The sequence below is a fragment of the Boleophthalmus pectinirostris genome, unplaced genomic scaffold (assembly GCF_026225935.1).
Source record: "Boleophthalmus pectinirostris isolate CB_2022bp ecotype Guang Dong unplaced genomic scaffold, ASM2622593v1 HiC_scaffold_20, whole genome shotgun sequence".
In the NCBI taxonomy this organism is placed as follows: Eukaryota; Metazoa; Chordata; class Actinopteri; order Gobiiformes; family Gobiidae; genus Boleophthalmus; species Boleophthalmus pectinirostris.
Window position 1 is genome coordinate 7,850,498 of NW_026571153.1, and position 22,577 is coordinate 7,873,074.

General features: G+C 42.8%; 1 protein-coding gene across 1 annotated transcript in view; it reads left to right on the plus strand.

Annotated features, from left to right (window-relative positions):
• The first annotated feature begins 1,530 nt into the window (after positions 1-1,530).
• sorcs2 (sortilin-related VPS10 domain containing receptor 2) overlaps positions 1,531-22,577 on the plus strand; it is a 332,144-nt gene continuing 311,097 nt past the window's right edge. The window contains exon 1 of the mRNA XM_055156812.1: positions 1,531-1,826. Within this exon, the coding sequence (XP_055012787.1) occupies positions 1,531-1,826 (296 nt within the window). The remainder of the gene's footprint in view (positions 1,827-22,577) is intronic.

A 22,577-nucleotide genomic window follows, 5' to 3' on the forward strand; every position in this document is an offset into this window, starting at 1 on the left:
CATAACGCTTTTGTCCACCGTCCACCTGAGGCTCTCCGGGGTTTATCGTTCAAAGGCAGGACGTTGGCGTGAAAAGAAGGCTGGATTTAGCGTTTGCATCGGAGTGTGGCGGGTCTGCGGGAGATGCTGGCGTTCAGGCGGAATGGTGATTTTTTTCGCCGTCCGTCCGCTGCCAAGTGAAGGGCATTCTGCGGCCTGTCCGAGTGTGGAGCAGACGGGGACCAGCTGTTGGACTGGATCTGGTCATAAAGAGGAGTCAACCATAACATTAGGAAGACTGACAGGTGAAATGACCCTGACAGGTGCAGTGACCAAGCAAGAATATAGCTCGATCGCACCTGGAGATATAGAGTTAAGGTGTATGTCACTGTCTCTGTATTTAAATGTTTCTTGTGTATTTGACCCACACCTCAATACTGCTAGGAATCAAACAAAACCTTACAGCGACTGACAGGTGAAATGACCACTGACAGGTGCAGTGACCAAGGTGGATCATGGTTTCGATCGCGCCTGAGGCTGGAGAGATTAAAGTTAAAGTACACCTTATTTTCTCTGTAGGTAAATATTTCAGCTGCATTTGACCCAGACTCCAATGCCACTAGGAATCAAACAAAACACTGTGACAACTGACAGGTGAAATGACCACTGACAGGTGCAGTGACCAAGGAAGACTATAGCTTGGTCGCACCTGGCACTCGGATATAGTGATACAGAGTTGAATGTGTATGTTATTGTCCCTGTATTTAAATGTTTCTTGTGCATTTGACCCACACCTTAATGCCACTAGGAATCAAACATAACATTAGGACAGCTGACAGGTGAAATGACCACTGACAGGTGCAGTGACCAACCAAGAATATAGTTTGATCGCACCTGGCGCTCAGATACAGCGATACAGAGTTACGGTATATGTTATTGTCCTTGTATTTAAATGTTTCTTGTGCATTTGACCCACACCTTAATACCACTAGGAATCCAAATAATGCTACAGTGACTGACAGGTGAAATGACCACTGACAGGTGCAATGACCAAGGTAGATTATAGCTTCTAGATCACCCCTGGTGCTGGGGAAATAAAAGGTTAACATACACTTTATTGTCTCTGTAGTTAAATGTTTCTTGTACATTTGACCCATACTCAGTGTTGGGGAAGTTACTTTAAAAAAGTAGTGTTTGCTCGTTACTCATTACTTCTCTACTTCTTTACTTAGTTACCCTGTATGGAAAGTAACTATTTATGTTGTTTGTTACTTTGGTATGTGAAAAATCCCTCAGTCGTTCAGGTAGGATAAATGGCAAAGGAGAATTGGTTCTGAAGAAGAACTGAAGAAGCAGCTTGGATGAGCTGCAAAACATATTTGACCAAATAAACTTTTGTCCAGTTGACAAATTGAAATTCTTCTTTGCCATGTTACTTTGACTTTTTGGTGGTAAACTCCATTGAAGGCTAAATACGGCACGAGACAGATAGTCAAAAAAGAACTGTAAGGGAAAGCTGAAAATAACTTTGAAGAGAGAGTTCGAGAGGACATGAAACCATTAGGAGGTAAAAGGGTGGGGTCCATGCAGTCTGCCCGGGTGATCAACAGTGCGGGAGGATCCCCTCGAGGGACCTCTCCCCGGGTGTTGCTGGCTCCTGCCGAGTGCACTTCCTCCGAGGCTCTGGAAAGGCTCGAGGTGAAGGTGGCACGACTTTCCGGCTTTATGCTTTACAGCTCCTCCCACCTGTACCTCACCGCTTCCCGGGGCTGTGGGATCAATGCCTGCTGTGCCCTCTCCCGGCGCGACTGTCGACCGAGGCGGACTGTCTATGGTGCGGCCCAACTGTGTACACAAAAAAGTAACAACGTGCCGAATTGAAAAAGGAACCAAATTTTCAGTAGCGTTACACTATTTTTTACCAGAAAAAAATTGCCAGACAGGTCAGTTATGGCATTTTGATTGCACCAGTGACTGAGGAGAGGTTATGGTGCACTTTATTGTCCCTGCAGTTAAATGTTCTGTGTGCATTTGACCCCTGCCTCAATACCGCGAGAAATCAACCATAACATTACGATCGCCGACGGGTGAAATGACCAAGGCGGGTTATGGCGTCGTGATCACATCTGGGACCGGAGAGATACGGCAGTTTAAAGTTATTCCTCATTCTTCATAAATGCTTTCCACTTTGCATGATCCCAAGGGAAATTCGGCTATGCTAACGGTGCACTTCCTGACTCTCAGACTGAAATGCAGACCGTGCTCGGCTGTCTCGTGTTGATCTGAAGAGCTGCTTTCATATTACGTCTTTTACTGGAGCAACTGAACTTTTTGCACAACACTCTGAAGCTGTGAAATTGCCAAAAAATTCATGTAAATACTAACGATGTGCCGAAGGGTTTGGTAGACGAAGGAAGCTGGATTTTAATTTAAATTTCCTCCTTGAGAATTGGGTAAGGCAGCTTTAACAGGCGTGACTTGAAAACTGATCAAGAGTTAATTCAGTACATGCTGTTCTCCTCTCAAATTAAAAAAGAAATAAATCTGTTGGAATCTGATGCAAAACTTTGATCAAGAATTGGTGTGAAATCCAAAATGTTTCATCCCTTTTATAGCCCTAACGAAGTACAAGTAGTAAAGTAAAGTACTGTACTTAAATGCAGTTTTTAAGTATCTGTTCTTGACTGATTTTTACTTTTACTTCAGTAACATTTGAGAGAAAGTATCTATATATCTACTGTATATCTACATATCTATTTATGTTTATAGAGACAGAAAAAGCTGAGGGTTTATTTTTACCACATTCATAATTTTGAGTAAAAAAAAATAATTAAAAAGCATCGATTCAATTGTTTCTAGTGAATAAAATAAATTCTGTATAGATCTTTAAAAACATCGCCACATTGGAAGCTTTATAAGACCTCAAAATCTGTGTGAAATACTTTTACTTTTTTCTCTTTAAGTACATTTCTAAACCGGTACTTTAATAGAGGAGGAACAGAAGTAATAAGTAGTTTTTTTCATGTGATACTTTTACTTTTACTTGAGTGTTTTTATGCTGTGGGATCTGTACTTTTATGTAACTTTTCTGGTGGAAGGTCCGTCAAATGCTTTTCTCCATGGAGATGTTGTTGCTTTGTCTGGAATGTTTCACAGTGTGGCATTAAACCTTTCTATCCTCGTGGAGACCAAACTAGAGTTACAGGTCAGATCAGTGGAGAGGCGACCTTGCTCACAGTAAGAATGCCCGTTTATGTATTTTTGAACTATAAAACCACCTGTAATTGAATAAATATGAGGCAGCACTGGAAAAAACAACATCTAGGTAAGTTAAAATGAAAATTAAAGAACATTTGACTTTATTTGGGTAGATTCAACTTGACAAGTACATTTTTCTACCTAGATTTAGTTGCAAAAAGTTGTTGTTTCTCTTATTTTCATATTTTAAGTACAAAAAGTCTTGTTCCACTGGCAGATCATTTTACTTGTCAAGTGAAATTTAATCAAATTATGATAAAAAACTTTCTTAATTCAGTTCTTCTTAACTTGACTAGATTTAGTTTTTTTTTGCAGTGAGAGCTTTTTTAAGTTTTATATAAATCTTTACAGAGCATTATTCATTTACTCCACACCCGGTGGTGGTAAAATACTGTTGTAGCCACAGCTGCCATGGGGTAGACGAGGGGCATCAAACTCAAATTCACAGAGGCCAAAATTAAAAACTGGGTCTAAGTCGTGGGCCAAACTAAATATTTATTGTAAAATTTCAACAACATCTACTTGTTTTCTCTTCTTTCAAGATATGTAATGTTAAACCTTTTCAAGCATTATATAAAATAATAACAACATTTTAAATAAATAATGTCTCTATAGAAGGGGTCTGCAACCTGTAGTTCAGGAGCTCCCTTCCAAGTATCTCACCAAGGGATTTCTGAATTACACATATTGTCCTGAATAACTCAAATGTGATGAATTAAATGCCTGTTCATCATGTTGATGTCTGACTTTGTGCACTCATAAATAAATAATGGTTTATGTTTTACGTTTTATCCAACTGTACCTCATCTAAGTCCTGCCATGGCTCTTACATATACTTTATTTTCTTCATTGCTAAAATAAGTAGCTCACTGGGATTTTCATTTTGTAAAAGTAGCTCACATGGGGGAAAAGTTTGGAGACCCCTGCTCTCTGTAGCCAGTTTTAATAAATATTTGGGTAACACTTTATAATAACTACACCTTATTTAAGCATGAACAAAGACTTAATTTATAATGATTCACTCTTAGTAACTACTTAATTACTACCTTAATTAGCACTTAACTTGCACTTAATTTGCCTGTGTTGTAAATAGTGACTCAGAATTATTTCATACTTAATTACTCATGAACTAACCATTTAGTCTTCACTTTAAAAAAGCTTTTAAAACGACTTAACTAACAGATAACAGCTGCCTGAATTATCATTGCATTGTATTATTAGTAAATCATTCTCTCATAGCTTACTAATCATTAATAAATGCCCAAATTTGTACACAAATGGTTAGTTCATGAGTAATTAAGTATGAAATAATTATGAGTAGCTATTTACAGCACAGGCGAGTTAAGTGCTAATTAAGGTAGTAAGTAAGTTGTTACTAAGTGTGAATCATTATTAATTAAGTCTTTGTTCATGCTTTGTTAAGCCTAAATAAGGTGTAGTTATTATAAAGTGTTAAACATGTTTGATATGATCTTGCGGGCCAAATATAATTATATCGTGGGCCGAATTTTGCCCCTGGGCCTGAGTTTGACATGTCCGGGGTCGACTAATGGAAGCGTGACTGCCAATCCGCGCCATCACCCCCTCCGACCACCACCAACGCTCACGCACACACACACCACTTTCATACGAGGCAATGTGGGTGAAGTGTCTTGCCTAAGGACACAATGGCAGTTTTTGTGTCTGGCGCCCCCCTGTGGCACCTCATTTTCCCAGTCGTTTCCCATCCAAGTACAAACCAGGCCTTGCTTAGATTCTGAGGTCTGACGGGATCAGGCTTTGACAAACTGGTCACCCAAACAAAAAGTTACACAGTGCACCTTTAAGTAACAAAATGGAGTACTTCTTCCACACTCTCATCGCACACAGACTCCTGAACTCACTTGTTGAACCAATATTACTCATCCGTGCATTTAGCCAGCTCGCGGCTAATGGCGACTTACTCCTCACGGTATTTTAACATCGTCAGTGCTATTATTACCTTATGTGCGATAAATCTGGAGCTTCGTACCCCGTCGGCGCGCGCTCTCTCCCCGATGAAGGATGAGCACATTGGGGCTGTTATGATCACTCGTGACCCCCGCGCTAACCCGCAGTCGCACATTTAGCTTGTACCTGCTGATGGGCTAATGGCTCCGCTGAGTGATGCTCTGGCAGGAGGCTGGGCGATCTCGTAACTCATCTCAATCATAGCGCGGCGAGCTCGGTCTTTGGCGAGCGGCGGAGATACAAAAATTAGCACAGGGCGTGTTCTGAGCGATGCTTTGAATGGGTGATGTGGTTTGTTGGTTGGGTTTGGTTTTTGTGGTTGCGGGTTTGATTTTGAGAGCTAAAAGTTCAACCAGATGAAAGTAAACGTGTAAAATCAGGGTTCCCACTCTTTTTCACTGGTAAAATTTCAGCACTTTTCCATGACTTTTTCATGAAAGCACCTACATGTGTAGAACTGATCACAGTTTTAGGACTAAAGATGAAATGTTCACCCTTTCCACTCACCTTATGGTTTGGGATTATAGTTTTTTAACATTCAAAATACAATCCATGTATCATTCGTTCTTTCGTTTTTCAGTATAAAACCAAAAATAAGAAAACAAAATAACAACTGTTTTCTTCATTATTTGTCTCCACAACCAAAATTAGTTTTTTCAGTTTTCGATTTTGTGTTTAAATGAAGAATGGAAAAAACAGATAACGGCCGTTTCCCGTTTACGTGACTTCTGTGACTGCGATGCTGAACTTTTGCACTGCATACGGACTGAACTAGGACTGATCCAGGTCTGGGACCACACCGGGACCAGAGCGGGACCGGAGCGTGACCAGAGGGGGACCAGAGCAGACTCCGAGGTTTGACTCTGAGCCTCAACTTCAAGCTCTGGCCCTGCCATGGGCTCTGAACCTCCGGTCTGGTCCCGGCCTGGTCTCAGTCTCACTCCTGGTCTCAGTCTTGGTCTGGTCCCGGCCTGGTCCCGGCCTGGTCTCGTTCTCAGTCCCGGTCTGGTCCCTTTGTGGTCCTAGTCTGGTCTCAGTCTCAGTCCCGGTCTGGTCCGGGCCTGGTGCTGATCTGGTCTCAGTCTCGAATCGTTATCTGTTTTTTCATTTTGGTTTTGGAGATAAATAATGAAGGAAACACTTGTTTTTGTTTTTTTTCTTATTTTTGGTTTTATATTAAAAAACAAATGAATGAATGATACACAGATTAAAATACTGTCAGTGCATTTATTGTCATCTCTTTTTATAACAACAACAAAAAAAAAAAAGGTACATTCAGAAATAATCATAATAGCCGAATGAGAACTCAACAGAACGTTGCAGTTGCGTGAAAGAGATACTAAAATTCCACGACTTTCCCAAAACTTTAATTGAATTTACAAAATTCCATGACTATTCCAGCCCTGGAGAATGACATTTTCAGTTTCCACGACTTTTCCAGGATTTCCATGACCCTGGGAACCGTGTAAAAAGGGCAATTTAAAGGTGCATTGTGTAGTTTTGGAGGTGGTGGAGGTTTGGTGACCAGACGTCCCTATTTACCCGGGACAGTCCCAGCTTTGAGCCCTGTGTCGCCTGTCCCGTTAGATTTATCCAAAACCAGTGATTTGTCCCAGTTTTATACAAGAAATGTCCCAGGTGTTCCAATTTTGGACCAATTTGATCCACACCGGGTCTAAACCAGGATTACATCAACAAATTGAATTTCTCCTTTGCCATTACATCAACTCTAAACCAGAACTAAAACAGAACTATCACAATCACAATTTTTGACTAATCTGATTCTCACCAGCAGTAAAGAGGAGCATAAATTGTCAGTTTTTTAGCCAAAATTCAGAAAACCATTATTTACCAATGAGCATAAAGCAAAAAAAAAAATGCAGCAACAGAAGTTTTATGACTAATGCACAATCTTACAGACTGTTTTCACAATTTTATTTATTTATACGAGTTTAGAATTTTGTCCCAGTTTAAAAATTTGAAAATCTGGTCACCTGGGCACATTTTATGCTTTTCTCCATGGAGATGTTGTTGCTTTGTCCGGAATGTTTCACAGTACGACATTAAACCTTTCTATAGTCATGGAAACCAAACCAGATCAAGTTACATGTCTGTAGAGGAGCAACTGTAATTGAATAAATGTGAAGTAGAGATGTTTAATGCCATATTGTGGGACATTCCAGGCAGAGCAATAGCATCTCCATAGAAACAAGCAGGTGACGGACCCCCAACCAAAAAGTTACACAGTGCACAGTGTGAAGAAAAACAGAGTGAGTGGAGGTAAGACAAGGTGGATAACGCTTCAAACTTCGTAAATTCACCGTTTCTTAGCATCTTTTGTGTTCAAGGTAAAGGTGACGGGAAGAGTGCAGAAAGTAAAATGAAATATTGAAGGCAACAATATGTTAAGATGCGCTATGCTGCTCTATAAATCACGCCGTATGGGTTGTCCTAGACTAAAGGTTGCGCTCTGTCACGGTTTGACAACTTTGTGCTGCAAGATCGCCGCCGTGTTTGATTTTCGAAACCTTGTGCGGCTCACGGCTGATCTGTCTGAGTCCACGCAGTTTTTGGTGCGGGGCGGATACCAGGGACGTAACAATAACAGAAATAGTCAAAAGTCTCACAATGATATCGTGGGGTGTCACAGTAGATCTGTTCTTTTGCTTAAACCCATTGTTTTATTGTAGTTACAGTGAATAAATGGAGGAAATTACATAGACCATAATCCATTTCAGCGAAGACGTGTTTTTTATCTTAAAGGTTGTATAGAGGATTTTCCAAGGAACGAGAAATCCAGCGACTGTTTGTCCTTTTTCAAATGTTGCGCATGCGTGAAACCACCCCCCCTCCCCTACAGCTCCTACGTAGAAACGCCTCCTCCCGCCTCCTCCTTACGCCAGAAACAGGTTTGTTTACAGCCGGTGCTGCACATGACTTGTAAACAACTAACTACAGTGTTGGTTAGGCAAGACGGAGAAGTGAGGAGCGGGGGGAGCGGGTGTGCGGACATTTTGTTCGCGGACGAGAAGTGAGGAGCAGGGAGAAGAGCGGAGCAGGGGAGCAGGGAGAGGAGAGAGGAGAGGAGAGGGAGTGTGCGGAGATTCCGCGCCCGGAGAAGTGAGGAGCAGGGGGAAGAGCGGATCGGGCAGCGGGGACAGGAGCAGGAAAGGGGAGCAGAGAAGAGTTGCGCGGAGATTCAATGCAAATGAACTAGCTACAACACGCAGCAGCAAGTGGACTCTTTCTTTGCCTTGAAAATTACGTTTTCAGACATAGGATATCGCTTTCGTGTCCTGAAAAACGTTTGTCTCGCTCTTGGAAATAAAGTACGTTTTCATAATAAGCAGAAGTGACCTGTCCAGGAGTAATTTGTGGACCAGTGCGTCAGTCTTTAGACCCTGCGTCTGCTTCAGTCGCGCCATCGCTGGAATGAATCTTCAAGAATCACCTTAGTTTGGCTTCGCTGCTTTTCCCCTTGTCTTTTTTCTTTCAGCGACCTCAAAAACGGACTTTCTTTTGCGGCTAACTGCTCCTGGATTCTTGTCGCCATTGCAACAAACTTTGTGCGAACTGCGAGGAAGATATAGGTCAAAAAAAGCCGCTAAGAACTGTTGCGTTGGTGGAGTAAACAGCGTCTGTGCGTCTTGCGTCTGTGGACTGCGTGACAGTCGTACGTAAACCACGTACCGGCGGCGCGCAGGCAAGTCAGTTACGCTAGAAACGTAGGGAGATTGATTGACAGCCTGTCAGCTCACAGATAACGAGGCAGTGTCGTTATCTATTGGCAAATGTTTAGCCCCACCACGTCCAGAGTTGATGAATTTTTATTCTCTTTTTTTTGGTCATCATAATTACAAGGCTACTGCACCTCTATAATGCTATCATTGACAACTTGAAACAAAAAAAACAAAAAAAAAATTCTCCATACAACCTTTAATTCTTGGACTTAGGACAGTAATGATTCGCACCAAAATCTTGTCAAGGTATTTTAAAAGCAAAAAGTACATTATCTAAAATTCTATTAGCCTCTCCAAAATATCGCAGTGACTATCGTACTGTGAGATGTAGGGCTGCGTATCAGTAAGACGCTGCCGATACGATATATACCTCGATACAGTGCACTTTCGATTTGATACGATATATTTCGAATCAATTTGATACGGTTCAATACAATCAATGCTGTGATACTAAAAGTCTTCTTGTGCAAAGTTCATATGAAACACGCCCATTTTACTCATCAATCATAAAATGTCAAAAGTTCTGTTCCCTTCATCTAAACCAGTGTTTACCAAAGACTGGGTTGTGACCCTCAGGTGGGACGTAAAAGATTTTGAGTTCCATTATCATTATCAAACTCTGCCTCAAAGACCTGAAAGAGATTGATGGGAGCCATTCCAGATTGATAATGGATATTTTTTGGACTATAAGGCACATCGGATTATAAGGCGCAATATCAATAATGTTGAATTCTTGTTTATTTTCATACATAAATTGCACCGGATTATAAGAGCATTAAGCAAAACAAACAGAGGACAATTGAGACTGATTCTTAGCCCAGGCGTCCACGATCCATTGGCAGATCGTGGTGTAATTCGCTCGGTGTTGCCTCCCTGTTTTGGTGAATGTGTTTTATGAATGTAAATGTGGGTGGATAAGTGAGTAATAATGGTTTAATTCAGCTTTGTGCATATTTGTTTACATTTTACAGAAACGAAACTTAAAACCACATAGCTAATTTGCATAAACTAAGGGCTGAAAACAACAGCTTGCTCCTTGTGCACTGATGCGGTTCAGCTTCTGTTGGACTAAAGGACATAACTCAGTGGAAAATGAGTGTTCTTTCTGTGACAGAGGAGTGTTCTGCTGATGGTGACTCTGTTCTGTTCTTCCATCACTTTGGAGATGGTTCATGTTAAACTTTTCAGAGATTATACTCCGTCAAGCTCGTGACTACGGTAGCTGTAATGCTCCGACAATCCATTAAGCGGTGCAGCTTCGTGTTTACCAAAGTCGTACTTTGGTAAACAAATTTGACAGATTTTTGAGCTCCGTGTACCACATAAAATCGGTTCAAGGTCAGTACATAAGGCGCTGATTTTTGAGAAAATTAAAGGATTTGTAGTGCGCCTTATAGTCTGAAAAATACGGTAGTCTGGTGTTAGTGGCTTGAGTATTCGCTCCCACTAACCAAGATATCATAGTTTTGCTCCTACTTGTGGATTCTGTCTTTGGGCAAAACACTTCACCGACCTTGCGTGTGCTGTGTTAGCGGGAGCCACACTTCCGTCGGTCAGAGCGGTTGAGGACACATGGGTTCCTTGCCGTCACAGCGTATGGAGTGAATGAATAATGCACAAAACGAGAAAGCGTGATCTCTATTTTGACAATCCACGTAGCCCGCCGTTTGGCTGTATGCATTTCCCGTTGACCATCCCATTTAACCTGCATGTAGATGTCCATTTGTTGCTTGGTTACCTCTTGTTCCTCCCGGCCCTCCGTGTTTTGTGCGTGTCCTGCCAGGCGTAAGATGCAGGCCGCGGGTTTGACATACGAGGACATTAAACTTGAATCAGTCGCTGTCTCCCCGCTCAGACGCTCCAGCACTTGTCTGGTTTGTGGAGCGTGTCTCTGAAAATACAATTCCTCTCTTCGGTCTCTGTCACATCCTCTGCACAGGTTTTCGCTCAGGTTAACCCCGCGCTTCAGATCTTTCACTTCTTTCTCTTCTTGGTGTTATCCTGAAAAGTCCAGTGATGAAGTTCAACCTGTAAGTGGAAGGTTTGACTTGCATTGTTGGATTTTTCATAATTTTGTAAACAAGGAATGATAAAACGATCCAGTTTGCATTGGTGATGTGTTTTGGTTGGTTCTAGATAAGACATTCAAAGGTTTTATTTAAGTGGCTGTACCCAATTTTTCTATGTTGTTGAGTAAATTTAGTTTTGATATATTGTAAAAGCGACTTCTGGAGTCAAACTGAGACCCCTGTGTTAGTGTTGCAGTCAAGACCAAGACCAGTCCGAGACCACGAGGTCCCGAGACCAGGACAAAACCGAGACAAGACCAAGATTTTTAAAGGTCAAGACCGAGACAAGACCAAGATTTTTAAAGATCGAGACTGAGAAAAGACCAAGATTTTTAAAGATCGAGACCGAGACAAGACCGAGACCTCTGAGAGTCGAGACATGAGACAAGACCGAGATTTTTAAAGGTCGAGACCGAGACAAGACTGAGACCTCTGAGAGTCGAGACCGAGACAAGACCAAGATTTTTAAAGATCGAGACCGAGACCTCTGAGAGTCGAGACCGAGACAAGACCAAGATTTTTAAAGATCGAGACCGAGACAAGACCGAGACCTCTGAGAGTCGAGACCGAGACAAGACCAAGATTTTTAAAGATCGAGACCGAGACAAGACCGAGACCTCTGAGAGTCGAGACCGAGACAAGACCAAGACCTCTGAGAGTCGAGACCGAGACAAGACCAAGATTTTTAAAGATCGAAACCGAGACAAGACCGAGACCTCTGAGAGTCGAGACCGAGACAAGACCAAGATTTTTAAAGGTCGAGACCGAGACAAGACCGAGAGACCTCTGAGAGTCGAGACCGACAAGACCAAGAGAGACCGAGACAAGACCGAGACCTCTGAGAGTCGAGACCGAGACAAGACCAAGATTTTTAAAGGTCGTGACCGAGACAAGACCGAGACCCGTGAGAGTCGAGACTGAGACAAAACCAAGATTTTTAAAGATCAAGACCGAGACAAGACCGAGACCACGGCACATCAAGACCAAATCAGGACCATCTTTGTAATTTTCTACATTTATTTACAGTGAAATTTTTACCTTTTTAGTAATTTTGTCACATTTATATCAGTATTTTTATAAATCTATCTAGGCTTAAAATAGGCCAAGTAAACTGTGCTGCACGTAAACACTCTGCCTACACCAGGGGTGTCCAAACTTTTTTCATCAAGGGCCACATATCTAAACACAGATGAAGCAGAGGGCCGATCGAGGGCCGTAGACTGATGCTCAGTACAGGGAAATAATTGAAATATTGCATGTTTAACACATTTGAATGAGCCATCAGTCTTTATTCACGTTAAGATCCTTAAAACCACAAAATAAATATTAAATATGAGCTTTATCAAGGTTGATTTTCAAAAAAAAACTTGCAGTAAAAAATATTTTTTAAATGATGCAAGGTAATTTGGGCCAATTCACCTGGAAGCTTGAGGGCCAAGAAAAATTTGTCTGAGGGCCGCATTTGGCCCCCAGGCCATAGTTTGGACATGCCTGGCCTACACTGTGCCCCTTTTTTGGACCCACACCCAGTTCAGAATCCCTTCTTTAATCCCACTTCAAAGTCAATCAAGTAGGTTTTTCAAGTTTGTAACATTTACAGTTACATTTTCATACTGGTTTTGTGGTGATATTTGCCTCTGCACATTTACCGGCCAGAATGAAATATGATCGCACTCGTTGAGGATCAGAACTCGAGTACGAGACAAGACCGAGACCAAGCACATTCAAGACTGAGACAAGACAGACCACGCACCTTCAAGACTGTGACAAGGCCGAGACAAGACCGAGACCAAGCACCTTCAAGACTGAGACAAGACTGAGACCAAGCACCTTCAAGACTGAGACAAGACCGAGACCAAGCACCTTCAAGACTGAGACAAGACCGAGACCAAGCTCCTTCAAGACTGAGACAAGACCGAGACCAAGCTCCTTCAAGACCGAGACAAGACCGAGACCAAGCTCTTTCAAGACTGAGACAAGACCGAGACAAGACCGAGACAAGACCGAGACAAGACTGAGACAAGACCGAGACAAGACCGAGACAAGACCGAGACCAAGCACCTTCAAGACTGAGACAAGACCGAGACCAAGCACCTTCAAGACTGAGACAAGACCAAGACCAAGCACCTTCAAGACTGAGACAAGACCAAGACCAAGCACCTTCAAGACCGAGACAAGACCGAGACCAAGCTCTTTCAAGACTGAGACAAGACTGTGACAAGACCAAGACCAAGCTCCTTCAAGACGAGACAGAGACCGAGACAAGACCGAGACAAGACCGAGACAAGACCGAGACAAGACTGAGACAAGATCGAGACCAAGCTCCTTCAAGACTGAGACAAGATCGAGACCAAGCACCTTCAAGACCGAGACAAGACTGAGACCAAGCATCTTCAAGACTGAGACAAGACTGAAACAAGACCGGGACCAAGCTCTTTCAAGACCGAGACAAGACCAAGACAAGACCGAGACAAGACTGAGACAAGACCGAGACCAAGCACCTTCAAGACTGAGACGAGATCGAGACCAAGCACCTTCAAGACCGAGACAAGACTGAGACAAGGCCGAGTCTCAGTCGAGACCAAGACCGTTAAGAAACAGTCTCGAGGCTGGTGTTGAGACCAAGACCGGTCTCAAGTACTACAACACTACCCTGTGTGGTGTCTGCATCTAATTATAAAGTGTTTTTATCGTCTGAGAACTGGTGCGAGCGCTGTTGGAATGCTAAAGTTTGTTGACATTATTTTTCGATTTTGTTCAAGTCGTGAAAAGTGTTTAGAAACTCATTGCGGTGAATAATTAAGATTGAGGAGAGTGTATTATGAAAGTGAGGAATTTATTTGGCCCACAAACATGAAATAAACATAAAAATGAACAACTTCTGCGTTCTCCTTTTTAAGTTTTAAGTAAAAATATTTTTCAGGCTCTTTAAATGAACAACTTGACTTCAAGGTTACATAATATATATCAAGTGTGTTGAATACGTCGACTACGATATAAGTGTGAGATTTTAACACTATGCAGGAAATAATTTTATGTCTAAAGATTAAACCAAGACAGAGAACAACGAGAGACTAGATTCTAGACACTACTGATACTACACTGATACTATCGTAGTGTATTTATAATTTATCACAACATATCAAATGCTTTGCTGAACAACATTTACAGTGAAATAAAACAAACAATAAAAATCAAGCAGAATAATAATAATAAAAATTGTGATAATAATAAGGTGCTAGGGTGTCTTCCCAACTCTGGGCAAATGCCAAGGAGAAAAGGTGCATTTTGAGCAAGGATTTAAAGTACTGCAGTGATTGTGCAGTTCTGATGTGCAAAGGCAAAGTGTCCAGAGTCATGGACCTGACCACAGGGAAGGGCCTATCGCTCCATCTCCTCTGGTCCTCAGTCTGGTCCTGGGGATGACCAGGAGGTGCTGATCTTCAGAGCGCAGACCTCTGGATGGGACATGGGGCTGAAGGAGTTCAAATAAATAGGACGGTACCATGCCATTAAAAAACAAATTCTTAAAAACAATCATTACGGTTTTAAAATGGATTCTAAAATGTACAGAGAGCCAATGCAGGGATTTAGGAACAGGAGTGAGTGCGTATACATGCACATCAATAACCCGGTTATTAGCCATATCCCGGTTATGTCAGTATTCGGGTTACTGCGTTTACATGCGCACTGAGAAACCGAGATACTCATATCCGCGTATACATGATCAAATGGAGTATCCCGGTTTCTTGACATAATCTTACAAATGCGCAGGCGCAAAAATTGACTTAAATCGATTTAATAAACCAGGTAAAATACAAACCGTGAGCTCCTTTAGCATAAGAAGCTAAGGAGCTACGAGATCTCCCACAATCCACTGTGCAGATTCTTCATTAAAATCTTCTGCATAAATAAACTCAACTTTACAACATATAAACCATAAACACTATAGACACATCAGCCCGTTTGATCAGATAATTCAGCTGTGATCACATTTGTTTATGTTTTACAGAAACGAAACTTAAGACCGTAGGCTAATTAGCATAAACTGTTAGCGGCGATAAAAACAACTCGCTCCTTGCGCCGCTGATGCGATCAGTTTCTTTTGGACTAAATGACACGACTCTGTGGATTATGTGTGTTATTTCTGTGACAGAAGAGGCGCTAATGATGGTAAGTGTGTTCCGTGCGTATAGAGTATAGGAGATAGTTCATGTTTTAGCTTTTCAGCTTCACGAGTGCAGATTGTACATGTGCAGGTTTAGCGCAGCTCTTTATTTTACAGTCATTTCACTCGTTTGGTCACTTTATTTATGTTGGTCAATTTATTTATGTGACTACTGTTGTGGTGAAAGACTGGAAAGTGTCTTTTGGACGCATGCGCACTCAACTTTATGTTGCAGTAACCGGGGTACTGCGTTTACATGCCACAAGTAACCCGGTTATTATCGGAATAAACCAGCTACAGTAACCCGGTTTCTAATAACCGGGATACTGCCATAACCGGGTTACTGCGTATACATGCACCATGAAGAAACCGGGATACTCAAAAAACCCGATCATAACCGGGTTATTGATGTGCATGTATACGCACTCGGTGATCTAAAACTATTATACCAACAAGAAAAATGTATATACTTCTAAATGGTGGTATCAAAATAGTTGATACTAGCCCTAGAATTAAATTGAAAGCATATTTTTAAAAAGTAATACTCTGGCTTTTAGTCTGGTAATTCAGGAAATCGTGACTTTTTGAATAATTAGAATAAAACTCTCTAGAAATTCTCACATCTGGCTCTGTACAAATAATACTAAACACTGCAAATTTCTCTGATCTGGCCAAGATTTTAAAACTTATATCAGGTTATTCATCTTGTTTTCAGATTTATTACCTAATTACTAGTTCTGAAACTGCTTAATTTTAGTCTAGAGGTCGTTTATTTTGAGATAACTTGTCGAGTAAAATGATCTTGCTGCATGGACAGATAATTTCGCAAATTTTAACACATTTTCTGATAGATTTTAGTGTTTATATCTTAAATTTTGGCCAAGCTTTTTCGCAATGTACCTAAATAATACCAGAAATTTTCTTTTGCCGTACAACTTTCAGCAAGATATCGTCGTTTTAGCTTCACACAAACAACTTAACCTCCAAATTCTGAAATCTGCGAATTATGAAAACCCGATGAAACCCTTTGTACAGTAGATCCGTGTTTATTACGAAATGAAGAATCGGCGTCGGACACTCACTGGCCGAGTCGAGTGCATTAGCTTTGCCACTCTGAGCCTTTTGTTCCACTGCTCGTCTGCTCCTCTGTGTTTCAAAGTCATTACTCCTGGTTAATCTCCGAAAGCTCTGGCTCTCTCTGCTAATCGAAAGGGCACACTGTACAAAATGAGGCCCGCTATTATCTCAGCATCATAATTCACACCATATAAGGAGAGCGGCGGGGCGGAGACTTTCCACCAGCAAACCCCGAATTAACCTTATTAGTGGTGTTATGTCTGTAATTATCCGAGCCACGTCCCTGTCACTTTCACTTTGGGCAGCGGAAATGATGCTGTAGCCGTTTTTATTTTGGTATTGGTGCAAACTTTGTGCTGTTGGAGTTGGATACTTTTCTGATCCTAAGTCTAAAGAAGTAACGTTTGAGGTTTGTGAGCGTTTAAAGGTGCACTGTGTAACTTAATGGTCAGATCTATGGAGGAGCAAGCCTGTACGTGTCAAGAATTCATATTTTTAAGGTATTTTTGAGCTGTGAAACGCCGTAGCGGACCGTCCACCTTAGACATTACGCTGTGCACTTTCAGCTATTTAAAAATACACGTCTAAACAAAAAATTCACAATTGTTTAAAGTCATAAATTGTGTTAACTTGTCATCCTAAAGATCCTGTATTACGCAATATTGACTCTTGGGAGCTTGCCATTAAAATGTACCTGGATTTGTTTTGTTTCATTCACATATGTTTGAGTTTGAACCCTTTATTATTAGTCCGTTTACATCTCCAAAGCTCAAAATGCTCTGTTCCACCTTGTGACATCAGTAGGAGTGTGTTGTTATATCAATATATAATTTAATGTGATGGTACAGTATCGATATCATGGGCTGCTTTTTTGCTGCATTTTATTTAATAATTTTGTTACAGTGCTACAGTTTTGTTGCTTGTTCAGAGGAAGGAAACTCATTTGACATTTTCATTGTTTTGATGATTAAAATGTTTGTGTTTCGAATTAGCTTTGCACAAGAAGTGGTTAAACAAAGACTTTTAGGCTACGTTCACACAACAACGCTTCTGGATTGTTTTTTTTCTGCGGGTTGAAAAAAATATGTGTCCACACACGTAGCGAATCAATAAATATTCACGTCCACACAACAATGGAGCACTGAGAAAACGATGTAATACATAAGCCACAGCTACACGTGTGTTGTTATTTTGTGTTTAAATGAATAAATGAAAAAACGTTTCCAATTTCCTTGACTTAAACTACAATACCAGACTGAAGCAGGACTAAACCAGGACTGAACCACGGAAGGTGCGCCCACGTAGACTGTCAGGTGATCAGGACTAGGACCAGACCGGGACTGAGAACGGGACCACACTGGGACCACACCAGGACTGAGACTGGTTTAGTCCTGGTTTAGACCTGGTTTAGACCTGGTTCAGTCTTGTTTTATCCTGTTTTAGTCCTGGTTTAGTTCGTATGTGGAGCAAAAGTCCGGTAATTGCAGTTTAAAGGTTGTATAGAGGATTTTCCAAGGAACGAGAAATCCAGCGACTGTTTGTCCTTTTTCAAATGTTGCGCATGCGTGAAACCACCCCCCCTCCCCTACAGCTCCTACGTAGAAACGCCTCCTCCCGCCTCCTCCTTACGCCAGAAACAGGTTTGTTTACAGCCGGTGAGCTGCACATGACTTGTAAACAACTAACTACAGTGTTGGTTAGACAAGACGGAGAAGTGAGGAGCGGGTGGAGCGGGTGTGCGGACATTTCGTTCGCGGACGAGAGAAGTGAGGAGCAGGGAGAAGAGCGGAGCAGGGAGAGGGAGAGGAGGGAGGAGAGGGGAGCGGTGCGCGGAGATTTCGTGCCCGGAGAAGTGAGGAGCAGGGGGAAGAGCGGAGGGCAGCGGAACAGTGCGAATGAACTAGCTACAACACGCAGCAGCAAGCGGACTCTTTCTTTGCCTTGAAAATTACGTTTTCAGACATAGGATATCGCTTTCGTGTCCTGAAAAACGTTTGTCTCGCTCTTGGAAATAAAGTACGTTTTCATAATAAGCAGAAGTTTCCTGTCCAGGAGTAATTTGTGGACCAGTGCGTCAGTCTTTAGACCCTTCGTCTGCTTCAGTCGCGCCATCGCTGGAATGAATCTTCAAGAATCACCTTAGTTTGGCTTCGCTGCTTTTCCCCTTGTCTTCTTCTTTCAGCGACCTCAAAAACGGACTTTCTTTTGCGCCTAACTGCTCCTGGATTCTTGTCGCCATTGCAACAAACTTTGTGCGAACTGCGAGGAAGATATAGGTCAAAAAAAGCCGCTAAGAACTGTTGCGTTGGTGGAGTAAACAGCGTCTGTGCGTCTTGCGTCTGTGGACTGCGTGACAGGCGTACGTAAACCACGTACCGGCGGCGCAGGCAAGTCAGTTACGCTAGAAACGTAGGGAGATTGATTGACAGCCTGTCAGCTCACAGATAACGAGGCAGTGTCGTTATCTATTGGCAAATGTTTAGCCCCACCACGTCCAGAGTTGATGAATTTTTATTCTCTTTTTTTTGGTCATCATAATTACAAGGCTACTGCATCTCTATAATGCTATCATTGACAACTTGAAACAAAAAAAACAAAAACAAAAATCCTCCATACAACCTTTAAGTCACGTAAAAGGCTGTTATCTGTTTTTTCCATTATTCATTTAAACACAAAAGAGAAAACTGAAAAAAAAAAGAAATCGTTATCCGTTTTTTAATTTTAGTTTTGGAGACAAATAATGAAGAAAACAGTTTTTTCGTTTTCTTATTATCGTTTTTATTTTGAAAAACGAATGAACGAATGATACACGGATTCTCCAGGTCCGTTTTTGATGAGCAGACAACATTATAACATCAGAAATTTGCGTAATATAGGCCCTTTAATACAACATACAAAACCGTTTTAATAACTCCGCACCTTCTCCCAACGCCGCTAACAACGCCGTCAGCTCCTCCGAGTCTCGTCAGGTTAAACGCCGTGTCTCCGCGAAGCACAAAATGAAATCTCTCCCTCTTCCCGGCCCTCTTCTCCCGTCAGCCCTCTCCTCTCTCCTCCAAATGCCCAAGTGCACTCTGGGTAACCACTCCAGCTCCGTCTCGTGTACGCGCGGGTCTACGTGACAGCGCCCGATGCCCCCGCCGCGCCGAGCTAAGTACATCAGCGGTGTTGTTAGGCGCCTCGACGTGCGAGCTCATCATTTTGTTTCATCTGCGGCGCTGGTTTCTGGACTCCCTCGTGTGGGTGCACAAGATACGGCTAAATACAGCGGAGTTTGCAGCCGGTTTTGAACTGAGACGGCAGAGCTGAGGTAAAGGGGGCCGTCCGAGGACCCAGGACGGTGCTGAATTATGGATTGTGTTTCTGAGAGTAACTACGGCGGCTCTTCAGGGACACGTTTTTGAAGCAGTGGACAAAAGGAAGGGTCATTTGTGAATTCAAGGTCCTTGCTACTGGCAGAGGGTGACCAGATTTTCAAAATAAAAAACTCCGACATCCCCGATTTTTTTTTTTTTTTTTGGTGGTTGGTCATGATAAAATAGTGAAACGAGTGCGTAATTAAGGTAAATTTTTATGCGGAGACCATTTATGACGAACGCGTGAGTCAGTGTAGTCGCATTTATTCGTGTTTTGGTCATTTTTAAGCAGCTTTTCTATATTTTACCGAAACAAATGACAGTTTATGCCTCTTTTTACTGTTTTCAGAGATAAAATTTGTCAAAAATAGAGACATTTCTTCAAAAATCACTGGTTTTGGGTGAATCTGTCCCGGGTCTGGTCACTCTGTGCTGGCATCTTGTTGCGCCTTTCAGTCAGATACTTCATTTATCTTTATTTACCGTAATCATATGTAAGTGCATTAGTTGGAGAGATACATTTGTTGTTAAAATGCAATAACGTAATGAAGCAATAGCAAAAGTATTGGCGTTTTTTTTGTGGCAGTAGTAGTAGATGCAGTAGTCTTTGCAGTACCCATGAGTTCAAGGTTGTGTCCTTGAGCAAGGCACCTGAGTAATCATATATAAGTGTATGAGTTGCATGTAAGTCGCTTTTGGAGAGATGCCGTCCTGGTTTAGTCCTGGTTTAGTCCTGGTTTAGTCCTGGTCCAGTCCTGGTATAAACTTGGTGTAGTCCTGGCAATCGGTTCGGCGGTTGTATTGTGTGTGTATTTATAATCTGCTAATGACACGGCATAGGTATAGTCCTTGTTTGGTCCTGGTTCAGTCCGGTTTAGTCCTGGTTTAGACCTGGTCCAGTCCTGGTCCAGTCCTGGTTCAGTCCTGGTGTAGTCCTGGTTCAGTCCTGGTCCAGTCCTGGTTTAGACCTGGTCCAGTCCTGGTGTAGTCTTGGTTTAGACCTGGTCCAGTCCTGGTCCAGTCCTGGTTCAGTCCTGGTTCAGTCCTGGTGTAGTCCTGGTTCAGTCCTGGTCCAGTCCTGGTTCAGTCCTGGTCCAGTCCTGGTTCAGTCCTGGTTCAGTCCTGGTGTAGTCCTGGTTCAGTCCTGTTCCAGTCCTGGTTTAGACCTGGTCCAGTCCTGGTGTAGTCTTGGTTTAGACCTGGTCCAGTCCTGGTCCAGTCCTGGTCCAGTCCTGGTTCAGTCCTGGTCCAGTCCTGGTTCAGTCCTGGTGTAGTCCTGGTTCAGTCCTGTTCCAGTCCTGGTTCAGTCCTGGTCCAGTCCTGGTTCAGTCCTGGTTCACTCCTGGTCCAGTCCTGGTCCAGTCCTGGTTCAGTCCTGGTTCAGTCCTGGTTCAGTCCTGGTTCAGTCCTGGTCCTGGTCCAGTCCTGGTTCAGTCCTGGTTCAGTCCTGGTTCAGTCCTGGTTCACTCCTGGTCCAGTCCTGGTCCAGTCCTGGTCCAGTCCTGGTTCAGTCCTGGTCCAGTCCTGGTTCACTCCTGGTTCACTCCTGGTCCAGTCCTGGTTCAGTCCTGGTTCAGTCCTGGTTCAGTCCTGGTTCAGTCCTGGTCCAGTCCTGGTCCAGTCCTGGTCAGTCCTGGTTCAGTCCTGGTTCAGTCCTGGTGTAGTCCTGGTTCAGTCCTGGTCCAGTCCTGGTCCAGTCCTGGTTCAGTCCTGGTCCAGTCCTGGTCCAGTCCTGGTGTAGTCCTGGTCCAGTCCTGGATTAGTCCTGGTCCAGTCCTGGTTCAGTCCTGGTCCAGTCCTGGTGTAGTCTTGGTTTAGACCTGGTCCAGTCCTGGTCCAGTCCTGGTTCAGTCCTGGTGTAGTCCTGGTTCAGTCCTGGTCCAGTCCTGGTTTAGACCTGGTCCAGTCCTGGTGTAGTCTTGGTTTAGACCTGGTCCAGTCCTGGTCCAGTCCTGGTCCAGTCCTGGTCCAGTCCTGGTTCACTCCTGGTCCAGTCCTGGTTCACTCCTGGTCCAGTCCTGGTTCAGTCCTGGTTCACTCCTGGTCCAGTCCTGGTCCAGTCCTGGTTCAGTCCTGGTTCAGTCCTGGTTCAGTCCTGGTCCAGTTCAGATGTAGACCTGGTCCAGTCCTGGTCCAGTCCTGGTCCACTCCTGGTCCAGTCCTGGTCCAGTCCTGGTTCAGTCCTGGTTCAGTCCTGGTTCAGTCCTGGTCCAGTTCAGATGTAGTCCTGGTGTAGTCCTGGTGTAGTCCTGGTGATCGTCTCAGCGGTTGCAGCGTGTATATATTTATAATCACATGGCATAGATTTTCTTGTCCTGGTGTTTCTGGCTTCCTGCCTCGCTGGCAAATTCGGCGGCAAATATAAATACATCATATAATTATCTAAATATAAATATAAATACCTCATATAAACATTTTTTTTTTATACAAATGAAAAATCACCAAAATACAAGATGCAGACGTGTTATTATTTACCAAAAAAGTAAATGCCTCATAGGGCCAGTTCAAGTGGTGGGGGCAGAGGGGCTGGGGGGCCAATCAAAGCGACGTGGAGGGCCGGAGTTGGTCCACGGGCCTTAATTTGATGACCCCTGTTTTAATAGCTTATTTTCACAACACCATTTTCACCGCCACAGGTACACGCCCACTGCTCTGGACTTACTTCTCGCTCCAATTTTATTTTCTTCATCAGTGAGACACGTACGATTCAACAACACCATTTTAATACAAATGAAAAAAAAAAAATCTGCTGCTCTCCAGTGTGATTTAAATGTGCAAATTATAACATAACGACCCACGGATTCAAAGTTTACAGCTCAAGAACAATAGGTTTTTTTTTTTTTTTTAAGAAATACAATGTGTTATAAATTTGCAACAGAAGATTTACCCCTTTCCCTTTAGCGTCTTCCAGCTTTTATTGCTTCTTCTTTAGCGATGCCTT